The sequence below is a fragment of the Trichechus manatus genome, unplaced genomic scaffold (genome assembly GCF_000243295.1).
Source record: "Trichechus manatus latirostris isolate Lorelei unplaced genomic scaffold, TriManLat1.0 scaffold00006, whole genome shotgun sequence".
Classification (NCBI taxonomy): Eukaryota; Metazoa; Chordata; class Mammalia; order Sirenia; family Trichechidae; genus Trichechus; species Trichechus manatus.
Genome location: NW_004443942.1, coordinates 17870120 through 17890142, shown reverse-complemented (window position 1 = coordinate 17890142; position 20023 = coordinate 17870120). Strand labels below are relative to the sequence as shown.

The window sequence follows — 20023 nt, the reverse complement described above, 5'->3', positions numbered from 1 at the left end:
GTAAATTCTGAATATCTAAAAGTATGAAGTCTATAGAAAAGAAGTAATAAAGAGAAAAAGAATGAAAACATAAGCAAAAAAACAAAAATGGAATGAAATTTTCTCGACATTGCCTTCACCAGAAATAATACAAGAAGATTAATTTGGATTCTAGTATGCTTCTATTTGTCTTTAATTACTATTTGCTTTTGGCAGGAAGAACATGCTCCTTAGTATAGAAAGGTTTGGCTTTAGAAACTAGAGGGTTCAATCACAGAAGCAATAAATAGGTGAAAATGACAAAGTAAGTACCAAGCTAGAGAATTTACTGTTGAATTGATATATGATGTGTGTGTGTGTGTGTGTGTGTATCTGTGTGAGAGAGAGAATGAAAAACAGCAATAGCCTCAGAAAATGAGAACTAGAAAGTAAGTAATGAAAGGGTATACTTACCCCATATTGCCATAAAAATAGCAAAGAAGACTGTCCCTCCATTATCGAACAAATATGTCACCTTAATGGAAAACAAAAAGGTTAGTCTGAACTGTATTATAATTATCTAGTGGTTACTGTTTGCATTTAGGCACTTTGATTTTTTTCCCAATGGAAATACATTATTAATAATTTGTAAATATAAGGTATGAGATCCTTTAATGAGTTCTGCAATCATTTGTGTTATTTTCTCATGGGGAGAGGCAAGGGAACAGCATTCTTTCTCTTTTCTTCTCCCTTCCTTCTGGTTTCCGTTGTATCTCACCTCTATTCAGGCTTAGAAGTGGTTCCAGAACTTCCTGGAAGTATTTCTGGGCCACAGATAGTCAAATTATAATGTGAAGTTGTTTGACGTTAGCTTTGCAGGTGAGGCATATCTAGTTTCACTTTCTGTAAACAAGATTTCCAGAAGTAGGGATGTTTCAAAATGCAGAATTTTGCCAGTCAGCCACCACTTCCAATGAAATGGTATCAAAATACTATCCCTACTTTCACTCATCTTTCAGAATGTGCCATGGGTCTAATATTGCCTACAAAAGTAATGGTCCCCACAGCTACTGCAGCCTCCACCAGACTAAGTCCAGTACAGCTAGATGGTGCCCGGCTACCACCACTGACTGCTCTGACCAGGACCACAACAGAGGGTCCTGGACAGAGCTGGAGAAGGATGTAGAACAAAATTCTAACTCACAAAAAAAAGACCAGATTTATGCCTAATAGACTGGAGAAACCCCAAGAGTATGGCCCCTGGACACCCTTTTAGCTCAGTGGTGAAGTCACTCCTGAGGTTCACCGTTCAGCTCGGAATTGGACAGCATCATAAAACAAAACGCAATTAATGAGGCACAGCAGTCCATGGACAAGGACTAGTAGGCAGGAGGGGACAAGAAAGCTGGTGATAGGGAACCCAAGGTTGAGAAGGGACAGTGTTGACATGTCGTGGGGTTGTTAACCACTGTCATAGGGCAATATGTGTACTAACTGCTTAACAAGAAACTGTTTGTTCTGTAAACTTTCCTCTAAGGTACAAAAAAAAGGAATTATCTATGTGAGATCAAATTGACAACAGTAACTCAAAAGGTTTGGTGGGAAGCGTAGGGGGCACTAAGTTGAAGATAATGGTGATGGAATAATCTGGAAAAGGATAGTGAGAACAGCAGCACAACTGGAAGAATATAATCGATGTCACTGAACTGTACATGTAGAAACTTTTCAAATGGTGTAACTTTGGCTATGTATATTTTCACCAGAAAAAAAGTCCTCCAAGGTCGAGAAGGGAGAGTGTTGACATGTCGTGGGGGTTGTTAACCAATGTCATAAAACAATATGTGTACTGACTGTTTAATGAGAAACTATGTGTTCTGTAAACCTTCATCTAAAGTACAATAAAGAACAAAAGAAAAAAAAGTAATGCTCCCATCTTAAGTTGTTTTAGGTTTCATAAATCCCTGAACATTTGAGGTGTAGTCCACCTGCTTTTGAATTAGATATTACCTGAAATTTGAAAAAGACCAACATAAAGTTATATAATGTTAATGAATAAAATGTTCAGGGTTGGAAGGATTATTTTATATTAATAAAGTGTCAGTTCAATTCACCTTTGTTTCTTTTCATTATCATAATGCCCTCAGTATATTTATAAGTTAGTGATCAAGAGTAAAACAATACAGCCAAGGCAGTAGATATTTGACAGCCATATAAATACCATAGAAACTGTAAGGAAAATAGAGGTTCTGTTTTTATGGGAGGGAGAGGCTAATTATGGGCTAAAGAACACCATAAGGGAAAGTGGGGACAGAATAGTGTCTTCTTTGCTCTGTCTAAAATCTAGAGGTTTCTCAGTGGGGGAATTAAAATGATACTTATCTATATTTTAATTGTAACATCTGAGACACACTGCAGAACAGTATGTAAAACAGATAACCATGGGATATATTTTTCTGTAAGGTAGCATTATTAAAAATATCAGTATAAAAAAGATGTGCTCATTTTAGGAGCTTGTGGATAGATGCAAGACGTCCTGCATGGCTTTCAAATTCAATGACTTTAAGGATTGGGATTTCTAAAAATGTTGTAAGAATTGGTTTTCAGAATAATCATCAGTATACATTATGTACAGGAAGGAAAGGATCATAAGTAAATTCTCCTACAGAGCTCATAAAATTATACCAAGCAGGAATTCAGACTTTTTGTTCCCAAAGGCATCCCACAGAGACACCTGAGGCTGCCAAGCAACTGAACAGCTGTCTGTTCTCCATTATAAACAGACTGAATGCAGGGAAGAGCCTCTTACTGTGTTAAAACAGAGACTTTACACACAGGGACTTAAAGGTCACTAAGAAATAACGGCTCTCCCGATTCAGAAACAGCCATGCTTTAAAAAAGTGGCAAAAAAAAAATCCACACTTAAAAACAACTGAGTTGTATAGACATGACTTGCCATAGTTTCTTTTTAAAAGTTTTTTTTTTTTTCCCTTACTTGATGTCTTAACAACTCTTTCAGGTAATTTTGCTTTATTCAATAAAATTGAAACATTATCTTTTTGGGAACACATCCATAGCATATGGAGCCCTGGTGGTGTGGTGGTTAAGAGCTCGGCTGCTAAAACCAAATGGTTGACAGTTTGAATCCACCAGCCACTCCTTGGAAACCCTATGGGGCACTTCTATTCTGTCCTATAGGATATAGTAAGGTAAACATGTAACATTCATGTAACAGGGATTACATGAATGAAATGAGAGATGAAGACAGATGAGAATTAAAGACTCCAGAAGATTTCCTGAGGAGTAGTTTAACAGTATAAGAGCATTGTTTTAGATTTACTAGTCATTCCATGGGGAAAATATATGATAAGGGAGATGATGGGGACAGTGAGAGTAATTAGCAGTTTGTGGTTCCAGAGTCCTTGGGGGGTATGAACATGAACGTTCCAGAGTCCTTGGGTGGTATAAACATGAACGTTCAGCTGTTAACAGTAAGGTTGGAGGTTCCAGTCTGCCCAGGGGCACCTTGGAAGAAAGTCCTGGTGATCTACTTCCAAGAAATCAGCCACTGAAAACCTTATGGAGCAAAGTTCTATTCTGACACACATGAGGTCTCCATGAGTCAGAACTGACTTGACAGCAACTTTTTTTTCTTTTACTGTTAGTTATAGCTTGAGGTGCTAAGGACTTCATTTAGGGTTCTGGTCATAGGAATACTAGGGTGCTGATATGAAAGCACTCTAGAAATGGGACAGAGAGAAAAGGAGGAGTTAAACATACCTCTTATCACTCAAAATTAGATTATGGGTGACTGGCAAGGGTATATATAAGGTCTTCTGTCTTCTGTCAAAAACACTTGCTATGTTGAAGAAAACTCAAGCTGAAACATCCAGAAAATTTGCCAAGCAACATACCAGACCTTTCTAAAAGCAAAAAGAATCTTGTCCTATCTAAAAGGTGTATATTTGCAATGAGTTGGTATATTAGAAAAAACAGCTTGCCTTTATGAATAGCAGGACATATGGACAAGCATTTTATTCCTCATTGTTGATGTGAGTTAGGATAATATATGAAGATGGGGGGAAACTGGGCCTCAAATAAAGCTGTGTTCAAGCACAAATTCTCCATTATCTTTGATGCCTGATTTCTCTTGGAACATTCTCTCGGAGAGCTACAAATCAGTAAACGTGGATATTGGTTTTCTTATTATAATAATAATTTCTTTTTAAGTTGGAAACTTCAAGTCTATGTCTCCTCCACTATAGCTGCTTGATCTTTCTCAAAAATTGTTTGACAGGTTCAGAAAAATATAAGATTCTGGAAACTGCTAGTTATATTCTATAAAGCCCCTCTTGGCTTAAAGAGAATAAAGGGCCTCAAGCTGACTCAACCGTATAGGTTACGGTATTACCCTGGGGGTCGGGGGAGAGTTTAATGCTTAACTCTCGGACAGGGCAAAAACCCTTATTAGTTGCACCTGGGTACCAGCTACTTCAAACATGGGAACTTGATTATCCACCGTACCCACCCCCTCCAAACTCATTACTTATTTAGGGCAGTATCTTTTAAAAACGTGGTCCCAGGAAGCCCTGTTATCAGAATCACCAGTGGAGCTTATTAACATTCAGATTCCTAGGCCTCATCTTTGACCTACTGAATTAGAATTTCTGGATGCAGAGCACAGGAATCTGCTTTTTAAACAAATGCTTTGGTAGCTTCAATACATAGTCTCACACTGACTTTTCCATAAAGGTTCTCAAAAAAGAAATGCTCCCTCAATTTCTGTTGGAGCCTCAACAGCAGTCTCGAGTCTGAGGCTCACACTAGATATTGAATAATACATTGCTGAACAAGTAAACAAAACAAAACAAATAACTGTTAGGAATAAGACTAACTTAACTATTCAGAAACTGGGTCATTCTTAGAATTATACATTAAAAAAAAAAAAAAACTCAGGATTTTTCTATTTCGTGATTTCACCTTAAATGAGAAATTCTAGCATAACAGGAGTAGATAGTGTGGTCTCAGTGCTTTTCAATGAGTGTGCAAATAGTACTCAATTACTTACCTGCAGGAAAAAAAATAAATCTTCATACTTTTAAGAATGAAAATTTAAAAGTCTTCCAAGGAAATATGAATTTACTTAAATATAATTTTTATCATGTGATGGGACCAATTTTTTTTCCCATGAAAACATATATCTGAAATACTCATTTTGTAACCACAGAAGACTGACTTTCATTTTTCAATAGTATTAAAGGTTTTGAAACCCCTGGCGACATTTACTTTTGGTAAAAAGGTTCTTGTTGGAGGACTGCATACTGTGCACTTCTTAGAAAAAGGAGAGGTCAATGAGGAGAATGTGAAGGTCCACACTCACCTTGGCATAGATACAGCTGTCATTGAGTCTCTGCAGGGAGCAGTTCTTGTCACAGAGAGGGCACATGAAGACTTCAGCAGCCGCACAAATTTCTTGGCTTGAAAATTTAAAGAAGAAAAAGCATGAACCTCAGTGTCTAAGAAGGTGCTCAGCCTCTATAGTCAGCCCTGCGGGAAGCAGCAAGGCAGAGAGGAGAAGGGGAAGAAATGGAAATAGTGGGAGCAGTGGGCAGGTGATGCAGAATTCTAGACTGTGACTCCAACTCGAATATTTTAGGATATTTATGATACAGAGGTTTTTGGTTGCTTCTTTGATTTTAGAAGCAAAGATATTATAATGATAATAGGCATAGTTCAACACTTGTGGGAATTTTTTTTACAAAGACGTGGACACATGATTTCACGGTACACAGCATAACCGTGTGAGGGAGGCCCGACAGAATTTTAACCAGGCTCACAGGCTTGTAAGTGGCTGAGCTGGAATCAAACCTGACTATTTTGATGCTTAAGTCTAGTGGTGCCCCCCACCCCGATACTGCTGCCTTAGAATCACCAAAATGAACAGCATCCATAACTCATACAACTTCATAACTCACACTGCAGTCAAGCAGTGCATAATGGTCATTGAAAACTGAGGGAGTTGGTATTTTTTGCAGTGCCTGATGCACACTGTTATGATGACCTGACAGAGTTTGTATTTACTTACGTATATTAGATTCTCTATTAGAATGTAACTTTATGATATATGTTTCTTCAGTTTTATGCTCACTGCCTCTAAAGTCTCAGCATAAATTATAGATGACCTCATGACAGGAGTAGGGCATCAATGACAATTTCTCAAAAGGCTCAGAGCCTGAGAGTTCACAGCAACCTATTTTTAAGATGTTCTGTTTTTCTGTCATACACAGCCCTTTGCCACTTAATAGCTCCCGAGTAAATTTTCTTAAATATATCTTCTTTGTGCTGAAAGGAATTTAAAGACTTTTGGAAAAACATGTCTGGAAATGTAACTGTTAAAACAAGTTTGACTGGCAAAATTTGCTGTTTTTAAACATTTTTGTTTGCTAGGTACAATCAAATGAAGCAAAAAAAAAAAAAAAGCTTGTGTATTTCACATGCTAGATTTATATAACCTAAAGCCAAAGTGGGAAAAAATAGTAAATAGTAATAATACATAGTTTAGTCCTCATGCAACCTCGGCTAATGGTAATTATCCCTACTGAGGAGAAAAGCAATGTTTAAGTGACTTTCCCAATCATGGAGCTAGCAAGAGGTACTTCACGTAGCTGAACATGTGTTTTTCTGATTCTAGGTCCAATTCTCTGTCAACTATACCATATCTAAAAGACAGCTAAAGTTTATTTCATGTTTAAAGAGAATTCTTGAATCAAAAAATAACAGTAATGATTCTAATTCTAACATAATGAGTTTTATATATACTAGACTTCTACTTGCACACACATTGTCTTGATAGTAATCAGGATTTCTATATGAAATAGGAGGAAGCAGGTAAAACACTCATTTTAAAAGCCCAAGAGAGAAACAATACTGTATAAGTCCTCTTAGTAATGTTACTTGAAGGAGTAAGAACTAATATACTTCTTAAAGAAAATTTTGATTACAATGAGATGGTTATAACAATCCATTGTTTCATGAAACAATTCTTCCTGCATTGAAATCTCATACTAAAAAGGTACTGAAGTTGGTTTGTACTACATTATCCTTCCCACCTTCCAAATGGTCAAACAAAAGCCCAGATTTGTCAAAGCTACATGTCTAGAATTTCAGCCATAAGACTGGGTCCTGTGTTTCCTGTCAGAATCATTAAACCCCTGTTTTGTCAGCAGCTAAAAGTTTACTTCATATAGAACATAACAATTACTAAATAATTTTTGAAAATGTATTTTAGCGTAAAATAAGGGACTTCATACCATCACGAACTTCTTTGACTTAACCACTAGAGGGTAGGAGAGAGTACTCATTTTGAGTGTTTCTTGATTTCCTTTGCAGAACCTGACAACCTAAACCTCCATTAGAATTGAAGTGGTCCTTTCTTTCATATGTATTCCTAGATGTGCATATCAATGGTTGACCTAAAGAAATAATAATTATCACAAACTTGTTGATTTGGAGGTGGATGTCTGGACCTATTCCAGGGTGCTGATGTCTTCTATGATCCTGTTTCACATGATGAGGCACAAATGGGAAATATCTGTCTGGTGATGCTCATCTTTGGGGAAAAATGTGGGAGTGGGTTTGAGCAGGAGCATTATGCCAGTACGGATAACGCATACGTTTTAAAATCAGACAGACACAGATTTGAAACTTAGCTCTATCACTTACTAGATATATGCCCCTGACCGAGTCACTTTCTCTCTGAGCATCAATTTCTTCATCACTAAACCAAAAAACCAAACTTGTTGCCCACTGAGTCGATTCTGACTCATAGCAACCTTATAAGACAGAGTAGAAATGTCCCATAGGGTTTCCAAGGCTGTAATCTTTACAGAAGCAGACTGCCACATCTTTCTTCCATGGAGCTGTTGGTTCGAACTACCTTTTGGTTAGCATCCGAGCGCTTAACCACTGCTCCACTAGGGCTCCTTTCTTCATCACTTGATAAGGATAATGTCTGAGACATTACATCAGGGTATTGATAAGATGCTTGACACTTCAAAGGCACCCGATAAATAGTGGAAATCTTCGTTACTGAGGACAGTGTCAGGAGAGGATTCCAGAGGTCCTTTAAGAATCAACAGCTTTTGCAAGGTTGGTCAGAACTGCAGGCCACATAAATTGCTGTATGAGTTCTGATGCCGAAAAGGTAAGAATTGACCAGAAAGATTGAGTTTCTCCTCTTTTTCCTGCATCTGAACCTAGGCCCTGAGAAATAGGCCACATATACCTGCCTGTTCCTCTTCAAATTCCTATGATACATTCTCTCCCAGGTACGGATCTATGTTTGTCTACGTCAGACCATTGCACATATGTAATATATACATGTTGGAGTACAAATAGTAATCTAAAACTTGATTGTTACATACTCCTACAATTAACTACAGGGCAATTAAGAAACGTGACATATATTTAGATGGACATAGCTGTTAGAAACATAATAAATAAAATCCACATCTACTGTTTCTTACCATTTGTGACACTGAAATAGAAGAGAGCTTAGTGAAATAATACTAACAAAAATCACCACAAAATAAAAGCCCCATTTCCTCGCTCTAACCAGCCATGGCAACACTTACAACTCAACCACGTCTGACACCTTAAATGGAAAATTTCAGTCCCATGAAATTTTGAAAGTCAAGATATTCAGTACTGCTTATCTTGCTGTAGAATAGAAAGTCTGACAGGATTTTAATTATAGTGTGACAGAAGTAGCAGTAATATAATACCATAAAACACTGGGTTAAAAAAAAAAAAAAAGGTTTGCTAAGCCTTGTAAAGCATTCCTTGTATTAAAGGTTAAAGAATACTTATCTAATACAAAGGAGCTAATTGACTCCATTGGTGCATAAGTCAATAGAAAAAGCAATTCTATTCCTTTCTTTTTGTTCATTTTCAGCTTTGTAGGGGTGGAAGGAGGAGGTTACACCACATGGTAAAACTTTGTGATTATGTTCTCCATGAAACCAACTCAAATGACAAATGACTGTATACAAATCCTTCTTTCTTAATGTATCTTAAAACAGCGTTTTCCTTTTCTGGACACTATTCTCCAAATCACAACCTCTCCTATAAGCCCCAGAGGTTACTGACTCAACAGCATGCAAGGAAAACCCCAAAAAGAGGATGAACGTTTGCTGTGGGCAGATGTTTGTTCAACAATATACTGCCTACCAGCGGGGTAGTGAGTTTGCAAAATCCTGAAAAAAATCTATGTGTAGATGACAGGCTTTTGAGCAGTAGGTGTTTCTTTGTTTTGTGCTAATTATCATTTTGCCTTCATGAAGAACAAGAGAACTCTGAGACACCAACTCAAGGAACTTGGTTAGAAACAGCATTAAACTCTTGGACAATGAAGGTGTTTTACTTTTAGGCAAAACTGATAAACACATACGTATACACGAATATTATATATTTCTTAAAGAAAATTCAGGAAAATGAATCCAATATTAGCTGTTATTGTCACTACTCAGTAGCAAGGCCATGATTAACAGATGGACCAAAGGAGAAGAAATGCTGAGCTCTGAAGAAGTGGAGAGTGGTACTTTTGAATATTTTGTATTTCATCATAGAAGGTTGAACTTGATAATATGCTTGCGATATTTTAAATAGGACATGCTGTTAAGAGGCTTATTTTATCCTGGGGCGACTATGGCCTCTGCTGAAAAATAACGCATTGTTCTCATTCCCAAATCTCGAGTCAGTTAAAATTTAACAGAAGAATCACAATTCTGATTTATTTTTGCTTCTTGTCAAAACCTATTCTGCTACCAACTTGGTATCTTAAGTTGATGCTAAGTAAAATTTATAGTTATCTGATCCTGCAGAGAGTAAGAACAAAGTAGAATATGATTTTATGTTTTGTACTCAGGAGAGGAGAGAGACTGCTTAGAGCCAGATTTATGTGACATAAATGTTTTGTTTAGACATCATTAATATACTAGGTTCTCTCATATGCAGAAAGGGATATTAATCCCAAAGGGTTGTAGTGAAATTTATACCAAATGAAAAAATGTATCTGGAAGGTCTTTGTAAATGTTAAATTGTTTAAAAATATTTTAGCTATTATAATTATTTGAACTAATGTATCGAGAGTGTATTCTAGATTATGAAATGCTATATAAATATAAACTACATATAATTATTGAAGTGTTGAATTATTATGTGGAATAAATAGAGAAATTGGCATAAGGATAAGCAGCCTTGGAACTTATCCAATAATATCTGCATATAGAAGTATCAAAATGACCTTATATAATGCTCCTCCTCACAAAAAAAAAACCACCACCACCACAAAAAAATAAAATAAAAAAATAAAAAAAGCAAATAAACTGTTGTGGTATCACTTGTTTCTTATACTCAACAGCATCATTAAGCTTTTTCCCAATCACAAAATAGGCCAATTTTTTTTTATAGGCCTGTTAACAGCTTACCTTACTTGACTTCCGTTCATTGTAAACAGTCCATAGAAGAAAACACACAAGCCAACAATTGCTGCAGGAATTAACATTCCAGTATACCATCCTAGCCAAGCAAAGTAAAGCCCAATCTTCTCACCAAAGTATCGCCTGCATGAGAAAGCAAACCTTAGTTTGAGTTAAGGTAACATAAGTGACATTGTAAATACTGATATTACAACTAGTCAGAATTTCAGATGAAAACTCATGGCTACCAGCTAACTTCTGTTCAGCTCCATCCAAGTATCTAATATGCCTACTTGTTTATGAATCTTGTTAATAATGGTGGTATTGTTTATCTTTAAACATTGTCAATATAGGGCTGATTTTGTCAACTATATTTCTGTGCAAAACTCCTTTTTTAAAAAATTTATTTTGTTGTTGTCATTAAGAATCTAATATACACAGCAAAACATATACCAGTTCAAGTTTGTGCATATACCATTTAATGACGTTGATTACATTGTTTCAGCTGTGTGACCATTCTCACCCTCCTCTTCTGAGTTGTTCCTCCCCCATTAACATAAATTCACTGGCTGCTAAGGCTTCAATCTAATCCTTCCAGTTGCTGTTGTCAGTTTGATCCCATATAGATAGTCCTTAAAAGAGGATAATACTGAAGGCATTTTTTACTGGTTAAGCTAAACTATTATTTGGTTTTAAGATGTAGGGGGTATTTTTGGTTTAATGTTTAAAGATTATCTCAGGGAAATGGTTCCAGGGCTTCATCCAATCTTCATGGATCCAGGAAGTCTGGAATCCATAAGAATTTTATCTTCTGTTCTGCATTTTCCCTCTTTTGATCAAAAGCCTTCTATGGAATCTTTGATCAAAATATTCAGTAATGATAGCCATCCAGTTCTTCTGGTCTTATGGCAAAGGAGGCATTTGTTCATGCAGACAATTAGCCACACATTCCATATCCTCTTCCTATTCCTGACTTTCCTTCTTCCTCTGTTGTTCCAGGCAAATAGAGACCAATGTTGTGCCTTGGATGGCTACTTGCAAGCTTTTAAGACCGTAGGCACTACACAACAAATTAGGAGGTAAAAGAGAAGCACTAAACATGTTATTAGGCCAATTAACTCGGATGTTCCATGAACCCATGACCCTAAACCTCCAAATCAAGGAACCAAATCCCATGAGGTATTTGGTTGTACATAGCAGCCTCAGCAGCTACTCTTTTTTTTTTTTTTGGTCATTGTTGTAGATATATCTATCATACAAATTTTGCCAATCAAACTTTTTGCAGATGTACTACAAATTAGCAGCAGAAGACCTTTTTAAAATGTTAAAAAGCAAAAATGTCACCTTGAAAACCAAGGTGCGCCTGACCCAAGCCATGGTGCTTTCAATGGCCCCATATGCATGCAAAAGCTGGGCAATGAATAAGGAAGACCAAAGAAGAGTTGACGTCTTTGAATTATGGTGTTGGTGAAGAATACCGAATATACCATGGACTGCCAAAAGAACGAACAAATCTATTTTGGAAGAATTACAGCCAGAATGCTCCTTAGAAGCAAGGATGACGAGACTACGTCTCACATACTTTACACATGTTATCAGGAGGGATCAACCCCTGAAGAAGGACATCATGCTTGGTAAAGTAGAGCATCAGCAAGAAAGAGGAAGATCCTCAGTGAGATGGATTGACACAGCGGTTGCAACAATGGACTCAAACATAATAATGATTGTGAGGATGGTGCAAGACTGGGCAGTGTTTCGTTCTGTTGTACATAGGGTCGCTATGAGTTGGAACTGACTTGACAGCACCTAACAACAACACTACTACTTATTGACAGCAATTACAATAATTGGCTGTGCAAACCTACCCTTAATCAACACAATATTTCCATCGTCATTAACCCCCACCCTTTCCTCCTCCCTCCCACCCCTGGTAACCACTAATAAACTTTGTTCTGATACATTTTGCTTTTTTTGTCTTTTTATATTAGTGAGGGCATACAATATTTATCCTTTTGTGATTGACTTATTTCACCCAGCATAATGCTTCAAGTTCCATCCATAACGTAGCATGTATCAAGACTTCATTTCTCCTATTGGCTGAGTAGTGTGCCATTGTATGTATGTACCACATTTTGTTTATCCATTCGTCTGTTGATGGGCATTTAGGTTGTTTCCATCTTTTGCCTATTGTGAATAGTACTGCAGTGAATACTGGTGTACAAGTCTGTTTGAGTCTCTGTTTTCAAGTCTTTTGAGTATATACCTAGGAGTAGAATTGCTGGGTCATATGGTACCTCCATTTTTAGTTTTTTGAGGAACTGCCACACTGTTTTCCACAATGGCTATACTATCTTGCATTTCCAATAGCAATGGGTAAGAGTTCCAATTTCCCCACATACTCGTCAATATTTGTTATTTTATTTTATTTTTTTATCTTAGCCATCATAGTGGGAGTGAAAAGGTATTTCACTGTGGTTTTGATTCGGATCTCTTTGAATGCTACTGACACTGAGCATCTTTTCATGTATTTGGTGGCCATCTGAATGTCCTCTTTGGAGAAATGTCTATTCAAGTCATTTGCCTATTTTATGATTACGTTATTTGTCTTTTTGTTGTTAAGTTGTCAAAGTTTTATATATATCTCGGTTATTTGATTTTTGTCGGCTATATGGTTTCCAAAGATATTCTCCCAGTCAGTAGCTTGTCTTTGTATTTTTTTGACAAAGTCGTTCGATGAACAAAACTTTTTAATTTTTATGAGGTCCCATATATTTGTTTTGTTTTTTGCTGTTTGTGCTCTTGTTATTACATTAGATAATCCACTGTTAAAGCTAGGCCTAACAGCATTGCCCCTGCTTTTTCTTCTAAGAATTTTATGGTTTTATTTTGCGCATTTAGATCCTTAATCCATTTTGAATTTGTTTCTGTATATGGTGTGAGGCACAGATCCTTTTTCCTTTTTCTACATTTGGAAATCCAACTTTCCCAGCACCTTTTATTGAAGAGACTCTTCTTTCCCCACTGAATGGACTTAGCACCACTGTGAAAAATCAGCTAACCATAGATGTGCGGGTTTATTTCTGGACTCTCAAATCTGTTCCATTGGTCTATGTGTCTATTGTTATACCACTACTGGGATGTTTTGATTACTGTAGCTGTATAGTATGTTTTAAAATCAGGAAGTATGAATCCTCCTACTTTGTTATTCTCTTTCAACACTGCTTTAGCTATTTGGGGCTTCTTGCCATTCCATATAAAGTTGAGGATTAGTTTTTCTATTTCTGCAAAGAAGGCTGTTGGGATTTTGATTAGGATTGCATTAAATCTATGAATCACTTTGGGTAGTATTGACATTTTAACAATATTAAGTGTTCTAATCTATGAACATGGAACATCTTTTCATTTAAGTCTTTTTAAATCTCTTTCAGCAGTGTCTTACAGTTTTCACTGTACTGTAAGTCCTTCATTTCCCTAGTTAGATTTATTCCTAGGTATTTTATTCTCTTAGATGCAATTGTAAATGGAATTTTTTCTCTAATTTCCTTTCAGATTTCTCATTGCTGGTGTAGAGAAACTCAACTGATTTTTGTTTGCTGACCTTGTACCTTGCAACTTTGCTAAATTCCTCTATTAGCTCTAGAAGTTTTCTTGTGGACTCTGGGATTTTCTATATATAGGATCATGTCACCCACGAAGAGATAATTTTACTTCTTCTTTTCCAGTCTGGATACCTTTTCTTTTTTTTCTTGTCTTATTGCTCTGGCTAGGACTTCTAACACAATATTGAATAGAAGTGGTGAGAGCAGGCACACTTGTCTTGTTCCCAATTTCAAGGGGAAAGCTATCAGTTTTTCTCCATTAAGTATAATGTTGGCTGTTGGCTTTTCATCTATGCCCTGAATCATACTGAGAAATTTCCCTTCTACTCCAATCTTATTTAGGGTTTTCATCAAGAAATGGTGTTGGATTTTATCACATGCTTTTTCTGCATTGATAGAGATGATCATGTGGTTCTTTTCCTTTGTTCTGTTGATGTGGTGTATTATGTTGATTGATTTTCTAATGTTGAACCATCCCTACATTCCTGGAATAAATCCTACTTGGTCATAATGTATGACTCTTTTAATATGCTGTTGGATTTTGCTCACTAGTATTTTGTTGAGGATGTTTACATCTATATTCATAAGAGATATTGGCCTGTAGTTTTCTTTTCTTGCGGTGTCTTTGTCTGATTTTGGTATCAGGGTTCTGATTGCTTCAGAGAATGAATTAGGGAGTATTCCTTCCTTCTCTATCTTTTGGTTTGTGCAAAACTTCTTAATATGACTCATAAAACTTATTATAATCCAATTCTTGTTTTTTCCCTCTCCGCCTAGTAGCATCCCTTTTCACTCTCCACGTCACAGGACTACAGCTAATGGAGCTAACTAGAAAATTGTCTTTCCTCTGGGTGGATGCTGAGAGCAAGTTAGAGTACAGTCTTCATCTGCAGCCTTGGCCAGGCACCCTCATGCCAGACACAGTCTGCACAATTATGTCACATCTTCCACTACAAAACTCAACTCTGCAGTTCCCAGAACACACAAAACTTTCCCTGGTTAATGCTGTTTCATCAGTTTGGAATCCTTAGTGTCATCCCCTTTCCCTGTCTGACTGCATTTGTCCTTAACTTTATATCACTTATTCAGTAAGTCTTTCTCAACTCCACTAGCACTCTGGGTTAGATGCCTCTCCTCTTGCTCCCATGTTACCCTCACCTGTGCTTCAGTGTCCTAACCTTATAATACTTCATGATAATCATTCATCACTCCTCCATTCCTCTCCTTCCACATGAGATTGTAAGCTGCTCTGAAGGTGAACCTGTGTCTTGTTTCACTAGCACTCACCACTGGAAGTACAGAAGGAAACTAAGAGAATGGATGTTGATAAGCATAATTTATATGGAAATGGCAGACGAATGAGACAGTTCTAATGACTACTCAATTGCCCTTTCTTCACCTAGCCTACTTCCAAGCTAACTGTCATATAGTTTGGAAAGCTCTGGTTACAAATAATTTCCTGATTTCACTACTATTGTTTTGTTTCCATCTTCTATAATGATTACTTAACACTCAGGTTTGTTCCAGCTATAGTTTGAAAGGCTAGTGTTTTGTTTATAGCTCATTTGGGGATACGGCACTGGTCAGTGATTCTAGCCGGAAAGAAAATTCTCTTGTCATTTTTCCTAAACAAGGCTTTTCTTGCTAAACTTGATTTTCTCTACTCCATGCTCTGTATTACGTCAACTAAAATTTGTGCATATTCTACCACATGTAGACCTGGAGTCATCTTTCATTAAGCATCATTTATCTAAATCTTTTATCCTTTCACTAATTTCTCCTAGGAAACACAGACCAACAGTCTATTCATTTCTTATACAATGATAATGTTCTAGTTTGAGACTGAATCTTTTTATATTAGCAGGTGTTGCAATAAAGACATTCATTCCTTTGAACAAGTGTTCCTCTGTGGGGTGAAATAGGGTTTTTAGCGTATATTGCTGACATATAATGGGATATCTTTATAATAATCATGACAGAGGACTGCACAGACAGACCTCCTTATACAGACAGTATTATAGTGAGACTTTTAATTATATATTATTAAAAGTTAAGAGGAGAAACATTATTACTTGACTGGAGTATAATCACCTAAGTCAAAGTAGGTTTCGTATGGGTGTTTTAAGAAGCTAGCTCCAGGCAAACAGAGATGATGAAAATGCCCTTGATCCAGAGCACTGGCCTCCACAATCTTCTAGGATCTCTAACTATTCCCTAGAGGTATCGCAAAGCCATAACAGGACAAGAGGAAATGGGGGCTGCCATTGGTGGTGCTCTCCATCACACTTCAATCATAGACACTCTCTTTTTATTTCTTTCTTTTATATCCTGGAGTACTATGTAACATTTCATTTGATGACAGGATTCTGCTGCTGAAATAACCTCTACTATAAAAAATAAACAAATGTTGAATGCTACTTTTTATTTTTCTTTCTTTTTTTATGCTACTTTTTAAAGAGAATTATTTTATTTAGTGATTGTTTTTTAATTTCAATCACTTTTATGTCTTTTATGAATCATTCTTTAAAAAGTCACACAACTATTTTGCTAAGCAGGTTTTGTTGCTGATGATTTTCAAAATGTGCTATTTCCAGATTTAAGTATTTTTCATGGAAAATTGATCAAAACTAAAATAAGCCTTTGCAACAAAGGTTTGCATTCATTCTTAAAAGGGAAAAAATATAAACACGTCCATAAATAGTTCTTTATTAAAAAGAAACTGAATTGACGGCCCCTCACTTTCAATCCAATACTAAAGAATCACCTTATTCAGCTGTAAAGAATATAGGCTTTGCCTGTGGGTCTCCAACATCTGTGACCAGCATTTATTAAAAATCCAACTTGTGAACATTCTCTTTTCCTTATTACAGATAGGAAGCAACATAATAAGGGAACTTCATCTTCATAATGGTGTGGTCTTAAGAATAATGAAATTAATTCCAAATAATTAAAAAGTCTCAGATTTTAAGACTTAATCTTCTTGCTGATTGTAGAAAATTGGGTCTTGTAAGAAATTCTACATGTGAGGTTGCATAGTTTAATATGTATTTCTGCCTCATCACCATGTCAATTTTGGTAACAAGCAAGTTCCTGAGGTTAGCAAGCATGTTGAAATGGCACCTATACTCTTATATGACCTTCATCTTGGGTGGGCCCTTCACCCTTCTTCCTTTGGCCTCTTGAAGACAAAATGTATAATTTTTACTAGCAATTTTTTTTCTTTTATGTCGGCAGCCAAATAACTGCTAATAGCTAAATAATTGTACTTACTTAAAATATAGGGTACTCAATGAAATTACCTGAAGCAGCACTAAATGTCTGTTTGAAAACTCAACTTTAATTCCTAATAAAGATGATTTTGTGAAGCAGCACCTCTCACTGTGGTACTACATCTCTAAAGTAATAATAAAATAACAACCCTTTCCCATGCATAAATAAGCATCTGAGAATTTCATGCAATTGATTGAATCAGCATCAAAATATCCTGATGTTCTATGTACTCAAGTACTTAAGGTTTAAAATAAAGAGTATGGTGCTGGATATTTACCCTTTGCACCTCCTGACAAGTCTCTACCTTTTCTTCTCTGCTAAGAGGTTGGCTGCTAATCAAGAGGTCAGCAGTTTTAATCCACCAGCCGCTTCCTGGAAACCCTATGGGGCAGTTCTGCTCTGTCCTATAGGGTCACTATGAGTTGGAATAGAATCGAGAGCAACGGGTTTCAGAGTTATATGCCTCAGGAGACTCATCTCTATGGACTTTATCATCTAGGTTCCCTTCTTCTTCTGGCTTCCTGATGAGTTTATCGGCCAATTGGAGACACCGGCAGGGGATCATAGATTGGGAGAAGAGAAATGTGGGGTTATTGACTACCCTAGATTCCTCCCTTGTTGGGCTATGGTTTGGCAGTAGTTGCTTTCTTCCTATGCCCATAGCTTCTGTCAGGCAGCTCCTCTTCTATGGTTATAGCTTCTGACAAGTTCTGCCTAAATGCTCCCTCCCCTTGTCCTGTCAAGCCTAGTGTCATAAAAGCTTCCAGCTGCTGTTACTCCCTGGGTGCTTCATCATCAATTGCTGTCTCTCTTGACTATGTGCACGCTTCTATGTATAGTTTCTTTATTGAATTTTCTTCAAGTACCTTTTCAGTATTCTATCAGTTTCCTACTGGGATACTGAATGACACAGTTATAAGTTATCCTTGGTATATGTATTTCATAAAATTTTAAAATATCAACCTTACATTAACTTATAAAGTGAATGGCCCTTGTTTTTTCATTCTACAACTATTTATAGTTAGCTGGAGACTTGACTAATTCCTAGTTAATATATTCTTCCTGATTTAAAAAAAAAAGAGAGAACAAATTATCCCCCATCAAGTTAAAAGATTATTAACCATGAATGTAACAGTACTCCAAGACTAGTTCAAGTTGAAGGCAATGTCTCATTAGAATATATTCCTGATACAGAGTTGAAACTCCACAAATCTATGTTGAAAGATAAGTACATGAACAGAGACTGTGTTGGTCATTTTCTTCTTTGCTCTCAGATCCATTTTCTGCTTTTTCCCCATTTTGATTTATTTTACCAGGGATACAGATTACCTAGATTCCCTTATAAATTGCTTCTGGTTAAGTCGGGCCAGTAAGTACTAGAAAACTTGTAGGTAGAAGGGAGAAGCTGGGACTTTTTCCACTCTCTTACTCTTCCTCAGGGATGTCCCACCAGTAGCTATGTCACCTCCATGGCTCCCCTCCCTGCCACTTCTCTGCCAGCAGCCGGAGCAATGGTACAGCTCCTGCCCAATGGCCCAGGTATTGAGCTCTGGTAGTGCTACCTCTTCCCATTGTCTCTGCAGCCTTAGAGGTGTTAACAGTTTTCACCTGTTGTTAACCTCTGTCTGCCTCACTACTTCTGCTTAATTTCTCAGCTCTCCCATCACCTGTGTAATCAATTCTCTGCATTAAGTTCCTTATCTGGAAGAAACTATAGTGGTTTTTTTTTTTTCTGATTGCATCCTGAGTGATACTAATGTTTGGTGGGTAAATGAAAGCATTACAAGTCTAAAAAAATGGCAACAAAACACCATAGTTTGTCTTCCACTCTCAATTCATTTGCAGTACCTGATTAAATCCAGGGGCTGATGCTTATACCACATTCCCCAGCGTGCCCAGCGCTCATATAATAGATGTCTGTTATTCTGAGGTCCATGGGTTTTGATGGGCTGTCTACTCTTGTAGGCTCCCTGAAACAGATAAATACAAGATAAATTGTATCCATTCTTTTAGTAAAATTTGAACTAACTCAGAATTGCTTTTTTTTTCCTTTAAGGAACAATTTAAAAACATATTGAAATCTTTAGAAATTGTAAACTTAGGCTCATCACTGGAATGATATAGTAAATGATCTTACATATCTCTCTTTATTAGAAATATTCTGATAGTTCCTTAAAATCCTTTCTTAAATTACCTTTTTTAAACCAATGAGATCCATTTTATTTACCATAAAATAGACTTTAGGTTTCACTGTTTGGAACCTGTGGTCTTTTAATAACATTATCTTCACTTTCACAGAGAGAAATCATTGTAATGTTTAGTTCAGAAATTAAAAGCATTAAACTGCATTAAGCAACATCATGATAAACAAAGAAAAGACTGAAGTTGTCAAGGATTTCATTTCACTAGGATCCACAATCAACACCCATGGAAGCAGCAGTCAAGAAATCAACGATATACTGCATTGGGCAAATCTGCTGCAAAAGACTTCTTTAAAGTATTAACAAGAAAGATGTCACTTTGAGGACTAAAGAGCACCTGTCCCAAGTCATGCTATTTTCAATTGCCTCATATACATGCGAAGCTGGATAATGAATAAGAAAGATCAAAGAATTAATGCATTTGAATTATGGTGTTGGTGAAGAATATTGATTATACCATGGACTGCTAGAAGAATGAAAAAATCTGTCTCGGAAGAAGTACAGACAGAATGCTCCTTAG

The 20023-nt window shown here is 36.6% G+C and overlaps 1 protein-coding gene across 3 annotated transcripts in view; it reads right to left on the bottom strand.

The window, feature by feature from the left end:
* ANO3 (anoctamin 3) overlaps positions 1–20023 on the bottom strand; it is a 508791-nt gene that overhangs the window by 95857 nt on the left and 392911 nt on the right. For all 3 annotated transcript variants that reach the window (XM_023737820.1, XM_004369722.2, XM_004369723.2), the window contains 4 exons: positions 19151–19272; positions 10443–10577; positions 5336–5432; positions 433–493 (listed from right to left, as the gene is read on the bottom strand). In XM_023737820.1, coding sequence (XP_023593588.1) covers positions 433–493; positions 5336–5432; positions 10443–10577; positions 19151–19272 — 415 coding nt within the window. The remainder of the gene's footprint in view (positions 1–432; positions 494–5335; positions 5433–10442; positions 10578–19150; positions 19273–20023) is intronic.